This window comes from Staurois parvus, unplaced genomic scaffold (genome assembly GCF_062004578.1).
Source record: "Staurois parvus isolate SC_StPar_1 unplaced genomic scaffold, SC_StPar_1.0 ptg000903l, whole genome shotgun sequence".
NCBI classification, from domain to species: domain Eukaryota; kingdom Metazoa; phylum Chordata; class Amphibia; order Anura; family Ranidae; genus Staurois; species Staurois parvus.
Genome location: NW_028318699.1, coordinates 3,203,241 through 3,211,768, shown reverse-complemented (window position 1 = coordinate 3,211,768; position 8,528 = coordinate 3,203,241). Strand labels below are relative to the sequence as shown.

Here is an 8,528-nt window from a genome sequence, read left to right as displayed (position 1 = left end):
CAGCATTTTGTAATCAGGTCACTTGTTAAGCTTCTATTGGTAGGAAGTTTATGTAATGGTTGTTTTTCAAAGTACAGGTTTCCTTAATGGTTGCTATAAATGTACATTAATGTGTATTTAAAGAAGACATTCTTTTATCACAGGGAATACAAATAAATCTTTTTTTCTTTTATTTGTCTATATTTAATCAAATATATAGGTAAAACTTTCTTTCTTCATCCTACAGTACAGGACACAATCATAGTCTTAGGCTGGTTTCTTTTTTCAGTGTGATTATGTGCTGCAACCTGACTACAACTTGGATGTGGTTTGCATATTCTATGGGGTAAAAATAGCACTGGACTCACCACAGTAGTAGAGAAACCCATTTCCAAGACTGTGCTATGTTGAGCTGCATCTATGTGAATAGGTACCATTCAAACCATGGGATTTCCATTGTCATGCAATTCCTTGTGTGTGAATGGAGCCATAGACAACTGGGTTGTGTACAGCTACCTAATGGTAATTGGTATCTGAATAAAACACAGTCACCTAAGGCTATGCCTGTGTCCTTTACTTTACTCAGAGAACTGGATTTTACAGGTAACTCAGAAATTGTATTTTTAGTTTTGGATAGAGTAGAGAAGGGTCAAAACCCCTATCAGAGTTTAGAAAGGAAATCTCTACAAAGTGACAGGAATTCTTAGACAGCTGTCACTAGAGCAGGTGTCTCCATGGAATCTACTCTCACTTTGTGGAGATATTGGTATCATTTTGATTTCCCATAACTTTCTGTCTCTATTGGACAGAGACAATGGAGTGGGAAATAGAGAGGGTGACTCTACCTGGTAGAAAATCAGACAGCAATAAAAATTTGTCTAACCTAAAAGGTCTAACCCATACCCACTCTACCCATACCTACTCTATCCAAAAGTAAAAAAAAACCACTATAAACAAAAGTAAAACAAAAAAGAAATATATATGTGGCTATAGAGTCACTTAAATCAGAAAAAAAAGAAAAAAAGTGTAAAGTGTTGTACACATGGGCCACAAATTGGCTGAAATCAGTCTGTTTGGCAGGAACTGGCCAACTTTTGGCCTGTGTGTACAGCTGTCTGTTCTACAGAAGCCAGTCTCACTGCTGGCTTCTGTGGAATGGGCAAGCTGGAAAACCAGGATCCTGATCAGTGTGTTCTGGTGGGGGGCCAGTCCCCCTGTCTACACAAAAGCACAGTGTAGGAGAGTGCCGCACCAACATCACTTTTGTTAGTACAGTGCTGGGTTGAACAAAACAAAACTTCTAGTAGGTTCCCAGCTTATGATAAAAAAATCTGTAAGATGTATTTATATTCAATGTGATTAAAGGATGCCCTCTGTATATACTCCTATTGCTATCTCTGTGCATGTGTAGCAAGTAACAACCATAAAGGAAACCTGTACTTTGAAAAACAAATTTAATCAGAACTTTTGATTTGCACACTTAGGCAGGCCATAGACGGGTCGTTTATCGGCCGAATTTTCAGCCGATAAAAGAAAAATTGGCCGTTGCTGGCAGCGATGCTGCCACCAATGTCCACGAAACAGTCCGTTTTTCGTGGATTTTCCAACATGACCGATAAAAATAAATGAGAAGATCTGCGAAAAACGGCCGACGGGCTGGCCCCACTAACTGTGTGATTATCGGCCAATTTTTCGTGCGGACGAAAATTCGTCCGTTAAACGAACCCGTCTATGTCCTGCATTAAGCTGACCAAAGATGGATAGAATTTCTACTGAAAATTCTTAAGAAAAGCCTTGAAAAATTCTCGAACATTTGAATGTTGTTCAAAAGATTTTGTTTGCTTTTAATATATGATTTGAACTGAATGGGCTTTACCTAATGAACACCACATACACTGTTAGAAATGTATTCACTTGCAAAAAAAAAGTCGTCCTAAAATGTTAATTATATTACTCTGTGATAAAGCTAATTTTTTATAAAGATTGTAAAAAATATGTAATTTTTTTTAAAAAGCATTGTTTAATACTTGTAAAAATATATACATGTATAAAATTATAGTACACGCATATACATATATTTGAAGTATTACTGGGTATGTGCGTGTATTATTATTTATATTATGAATACAAAAAATATACTAATATATTATAATGCAAATGTCTAAAAAAACAATCATCATATATAGATATTAAACAAGTATACTGTATACACACACAAAAATTTTAGTTGAAGTATGACTGAGTTTATTTATATTGTAATTCTTTATAAACACAATTGTATTACAAAGTAAATGTATAAATTATATTATATATAATTAAACAGAAAAAATATATATATTTGTTTCTGGGAGCTATTGAAATGTTTAAATATCTATTAGGCTGAGTTCAGTGACTTGTAAAAGCTTCCAATTTAAAAAGAAAATAGCTATTGGGTAGATATAAGTCTTTATTTTTAACAGTTATTGCAGGGTAGATCCTTATCATGGGCAGATTCAAGTTATGCATTATTTTAGTTATTAGCATCTTTTAAACAGGTCTTAAATGATAAAATGACATTATTACATCTGATTTAAAATCAGAACTTTAAAAGTTATTAAAAATTTCTGACAAAAATGTCCCACAGTCTATATCATGTACAAAGAGGGAGATCCATGGTATGTAAACTCAGAGTTCATGTTTAACTCCTACCTGGGAAAGAGTAATTAACATAAGAAAAGAGGAAATGAGGTCCTGCAGCTGCAGACAGATGAGGTGGACCCCATGAAAAGAATCCATTGTCTTCTTTGGAGCCTATCTAATGGACAGACCAGTTCTGGACACTCCCCAAGCTTTCCATTGAGCTTTCTGAATGGTTGCTCAGAGAAAGACACACCTATTCTTGGCCCCAGGCTGGTTGTCTCAAGAGGTATAATGACAATGTTTCATACTTGTCACACATCGTTTGATGCACTGTACGGTTGAAAGGTGTAGTTGAAGAGTATGAACCCCATCAAGCTTCCAGCTCATCAGAGACCTCCTGCTTCAAGCCCACAGCAGCTTCACCCAAAAAGTGCTCAGGAAGCTCCAGAGATGTCTATGTACTGCGACAACTTTAGCATGTACCAACAGAACCTGCAAACTTCTCAGAGACCACCAAATTATGGAATAGGAGACTTTGCTCCTCCAGCAAATCCTTACTTGTGGCTTGGTGGCCCTGGAGTCAACAATTCCACCAGCTATCCTTACAGCAACAACCCCTCTCCTTACATGCCTTCATCTTATGGATCTCAGAGACAGTTTCTGCCAAATTCAACTGGCTTTGGTGGCGCAGACCTTGGCTGGCTGTCTGTTGCTTCTCAGGAGGAAATTCTCAAGCTGGTGAGGCCTCCATATTCCTATTCCGCCCTCATCGCAATGGCAATACAAAATGCTCCCGAAAAGAAACTCACTCTGAGCCAAATCTACCATTATGTGTCCGGCAACTTTCCCTTCTACAAGAGGACCAAAGCAGGCTGGCAGAATTCCATCAGGCACAATTTGTCCCTTAACGATTGCTTCAAGAAAATTGCTAGAGATGAAAATGATCCAGGTAAGAAAAATCTTTGAAACATATTATGTGTGAAGCATATGTTACTATCCCCTTTGAAGCACAGGGCTGATTTACCAAAACTGGTACACTCAAAATCTGGTGCAGCTCTGCATAGAAACCAGCCAGCTTCCAGGTTTTTTTTGTCAAAGCCTAATTGAACAAGCTGAGGTTAGAAGCTGATTGGCTACCATGTACAGCTGCACAAGAATTTGCACTCTCCAGTTTTAGTAAATCAACCCCACTAAGTCAAATAGGTTTCATTCATTTCATTTTTGGGTACATTTATTCAGTTTCTAAAAGTTCTTTGAACATAGTTTCCACATAAAACATTTGGTGAAACCTATTAGGTCATCTCTTATTACATAACTTAAACTTCTTGTTCTCAGTTGTATTTGTATGTACTGTATGGTTGTATCTATCCACCCATTTAGTTACCTAATCAATTAAAAATTATATTTTTTTAAAGAATAGTTTTAAATATATAAAAAATAAGGAAGAAAACATTTAATTTTCCTTTTTTTAATAAACAAAATCCAAAACATCAACATAGCAGGCTCAATTTGAAAAGCTAACACACCAAGATAAGGATCTTTTTTTTTTACAAAAAAGTTATCAGCTCAGTCTAATCAAATTTCAAAATATCAGATCCTTATGCTTGTGTTAAAGCTTTCTGAGGTGAGCCTAAGGCATATTCAATGCTCTTTTTTATTGGACTATAGAGTTATTTATTCCAGTTTATTTCTGGTTGTCCATTTTCCTCTTCATTTGTCTTTTTACATTCTGTTTTCTGTAACTATGGAGTGTACTGTTAGTAAGGGTAGAGGTATTTGTTATGCAAAACCATTGGTATGTTTCTTCTACTTATCTCTCTGCTATGTTTACTACAGGTAAAGGAAATTATTGGACTCTGGATCCCAACTGTGAGAAAATGTTCGACAATGGGAATTTCCGTCGTAAAAGAAAGAGCAAATCTGAGTCAAACACAAACAAGGTAATAACAAATGAGGAAGATGGCACCATCTCAAGTAAAAAAGAAAGTGATAGTCCAGCTTTGTCCTCCCCATCCTTGGAGACATCACCGCATGACACAAAATCCAACTTGGCACCAGTACCAGCATCAGCACCAGCGGTTTCTTATACACCTTGCTTGAGCAACTTTCTTAACAGCATGGCATCCATGGACACAAACTCGGCGAGCAAACAAATGCCCTTTGGTCTGGCGAACGAACTTTCTCAAAGGAATATTTCAACCATAAACAGCTTTAGCTCAATCTCTCCTGCAGATTCATCAGGAGACATACCAGAAAATAGCCTGTTCTACAGCAGAATGCCTTATTACAACTCCTTTTCCACAACCAACCAAAAGCCACCACAGTTTCTACAGCAACTACAACAGCCTCACATATATGGGAAGTATTAACAAGGCCAGCATTTTTCTTCAGGAGGGAAAGGTTTTCTCTTCTTTTTGTCCAACTGATCAGTATTTTTTCATCATCATCATGATCAAAGGACAATGAAAGTACAAAGTAGTTTTACTTCAGCTATATTCTCTTATGACTTGCTGCCCTTTAATTTCGTGTATAGGTGTCCTTTTATCAAGCAGTAGTAAATGACCGCTGCTCAGTTCTCCGGCATTCTTGGAGAACCCAGTTCTCCTATGAATGCCTTTTTATGAAGCGGTGTAGATCAGTTCTCTGAATGAAGGGAGAACGATCTACAAACGCTGGAAAACGGCTGCTTTTACTATAATCCCATGAGATTACAGTAAGAGATCCGTCAAACACCGTTTGCTAAGCAGAGGTAAATTATCGCTGCTTCGTTTGTGGTTCCTCCAATTCTCAATCCTCAGGATCGCCGCTGATCTCTGTTTCATAAAAGGACACCATAGTCTGTAAATCAGACCCCCAGCCCTGCCCCCAACCACGCCCCCTTAAAAATTAAATTTGAATTTGAATAAAGAGTCCAAGATCTAAAACTGTATACAGTAATGTATATCCCACCTCTCCTGTACTCCATTATAGTGATATGACATGTATACAGTATATATATCCCACCTCTCCTGTACTCCATTATAGTGATATGACATGTATACAGTAATGTATATCCCCCCTCCCCTGTACTCCATTATAGTGATATGACATGTATACAGTAATGATTACTGTATACATGTCATATCACTATAATGCAGTACAGGGGAGGGGGGATATACATTACTGTATACATGTCATATCACTAATGGAGTACAGCAGAGGTGGGATATACATTACTGTATACATGTCATATCATGTATACATGCCCGCCTCCAGGACTTCTCCAGGGTGTCACCCATCCTCTGGAACTCCCTGCCCCAACCCATCAGATTATCACCTACTCTCCTCTCCTTTAGGCGCACCCTGAAAACCCATCTCTTCAGGGAAGCCTACCCCACCCCCTGCTAACTTGCCGACCTCCTCCACTCTTCCTACCACTCCATCCCCCACAGCTATCTCCTCCTGTGCCACCATCCCCTCCCTCCTAGATTGTAAGCTCGAAAGAGCAGGGCCCTCGATCCCCTCATGTTTTGCATTGTATTGGTATTGTTCTGTCACATGTTCTGTCCCCCTTTGTAATGTACAGCGCTGAGCGAACTATTGGCGCTTTATAAATACTGCATAATAATAATAATAATATTACTATAATGGAGTACAGGGGAGCTGGGATATACATTACTGAGTAATGTATATCCCAGCTCCCCTGTACTCCATTATAGTGATATGACATGTATACAGTACTTACACCTCGAGTCCCCCGCGGCGGTGGAGAGGGTGTCTCCCCTCCTGCACCTGTCATCTCAGCAGCGGTGCCGAAGAAGCCGGAAACCAGAAGTGCAAAACCGGAACTCGGCTTCACAATGAGGCTTGGAGCGCAGCCACTCCATCATCTGTGCTCGCCGCTAAAGAATTTCTACTCGCATCTGCGAGTGGGTGAGCAGCTTTTTCAAGCCCTGCTGTAAATGCCATTTAGTCAAATGTAAATTATGGTTTTATGGCTATTTTTTTATTTAAGTGAAATAAAGTTTTTAAATTGGCAAAACGTTGTACTTCTTTTTTTTTCTGAAGCAATAGATTTCACTTCATACTTAGTAGTGTGTAAAGATCTGCACAGCTGCCCTTTGAAAGAACAAACTATTAAATAATGTAGAGCAAGATGGCCATGATCAAATGTACAATGACCCATGACCGGCCATTAGAATGCAGTCCATGGCAGTCTTTCCAGTGAATCAGTTTTTACTCAGTTGCTCTTTATTTCAGGTACTTACTTGTCTTGCTTGTCAATCTTATATAGTGCCATTGTACAATTGGTCAGTGGAAAATGTCCTCAAGGTGGTATCTACAATAGGTTCAAGGACCTATGAAAGTTAAGTTAATTTTTTTTTTATAAAATAGGGAGAATGGTCCTCAGGTCAAATCCCACCCATGACACTACCTGACTGGAATTTGCATGTTTATTTCTTTATTACAGGTACTTATATAGCACTGTCAATTTACACAGCACTTTACATATATATTGTACATTCACATCAGTCCCTAACCCTCAAGGAGTGTACAATCTAAGGTTCCTAACTTACATACACATATTAGGGCCAATTTTAGACAGGATCCAATGAGCCTACCAGCATGTCTTTGGAGTATAGGAGAATACTGGAGTACCCAGAGGAAACCCACGCAGGCACAGGGACAACATGCAAACTCCAGGCAGGAGGTGCCGTGGCTGGGATTTGATCCAACGACCCTAGTACTGCCATGCGGAAGTGTTGACCATTTGGCCACTGTGCATGTTCTTCCTGTGCTTGTGTGGGTTTCCTCCAGGCACTCTGGTTTCCTCCCATACTCCAAAGACATGCTGGTAGGTTAACTGGCTCCTGTCTAAATTGTCCCTAGTATGTGTATGTATGAATGTGATTTGGGGACCTTAGATTGTACGCTCCTTGAGGGTAAGGGACTGATGTGAATGTACAATATATATGTGTGAAGTGCTAGATTACCAGTTGGAATACACACAAAGGTGGGCAACAATTCCCCCGACCATGTCATTAAACTGATGTCATCATTGAAAGGTTTCCCCTTATCTTCTGGGAACAACTTTCCCGTCATGTACATTCTCAGTGACAACTGTTCTAGTACAGATAAAGAAGTGGGAATGGGAAATGCATACACTTAGGCAGCTTTCACATGGGCAGCTGGTGGTCAGTAAAATATCCAGCGCTATTCTTAAAGTTCAAATAAAGTCTACTTTTTAACTTGTACCCATAGGTATGACTATAATAAGGCTTGCCTGTAGGTACAGTGAATATCTGCTAAACTTGACAAACAAACAAAACCAGCGCTCAAATCTCCACATTCACAATGGCAAACGAAGAGGTGCAGCCCTTCAAAGATCGGGAAATCTGGGTACTGATGAACAAAAAACAAAAAAAGGGCGCACTCTCATTGTGCATTACCGTGGTATACCACGTATTTATTGTGTAATCAAATAGATATATACTCACAAACCAACACGTTTCGGGAGGAAGGGGGTTTGTCTCCCAAAACGTGTCAGCTTATCCCCAATTGAGGCACAGCATTGCATTGACTACCATTGCGGACTATTCATACTGCTTTTATTATGCTTTGGTCTGTGAGTATGTATCTATTTGATTACACAATAAATACGTGGTATACCACGGTAATGCACGATGAGAGTGCGCCCTTTTTTTGTTTTTTGTTCATCTCCTAAACTTGAACTGTTTAGGAGGCATTCACACAGGATGCAGCCGATGATGTCACCTGTGCATGTGCTCTGAAGCAACGGCATACCCACGCCGTACCTTCAGAGCTCTGTGCCTGGGCTCCTGTGCGCATACACGGGAATGACATCACTGCGGCCCCATCCATTCAGAAGGAGGGAGGAAGATGGAAGCCCTAGGGAGCCATGACAGCACTGCGCTGAAGGGTGCAGGTAA

The 8,528-nt window shown here is 39.4% G+C and overlaps 1 protein-coding gene across 1 annotated transcript; it reads left to right on the top strand.

Moving 5' to 3' along the window:
- Positions 1 to 2,958: 2,958 nt before the first annotated feature.
- LOC149442195 (forkhead box protein I1-like) lies at positions 2,959 to 4,967 on the top strand. Its single transcript, XM_089656398.1, has 2 exons — positions 2,959 to 3,547; positions 4,435 to 4,967. Exons 1-2 carry the CDS (start codon positions 2,959 to 2,961, stop codon positions 4,965 to 4,967), a joined length of 1,122 nt encoding a protein of 373 aa, XP_089512524.1.
- The last annotated feature ends 3,561 nt before the right edge of the window (positions 4,968 to 8,528 follow it).

Coding starts and splice junctions, on each gene's coding strand:
- LOC149442195 (XM_089656398.1), top strand. CDS start 2,959: ATGAACCCCATCAAGCTTCCAGCTCATCAGAGACCTCCTGCTTCAAGC. Junction 3,548..4,434: donor TAGAGATGAAAATGATCCAG/GTAAGAAAAATC, acceptor TGTTTACTACAG/GTAAAGGAAATTATTGGACT.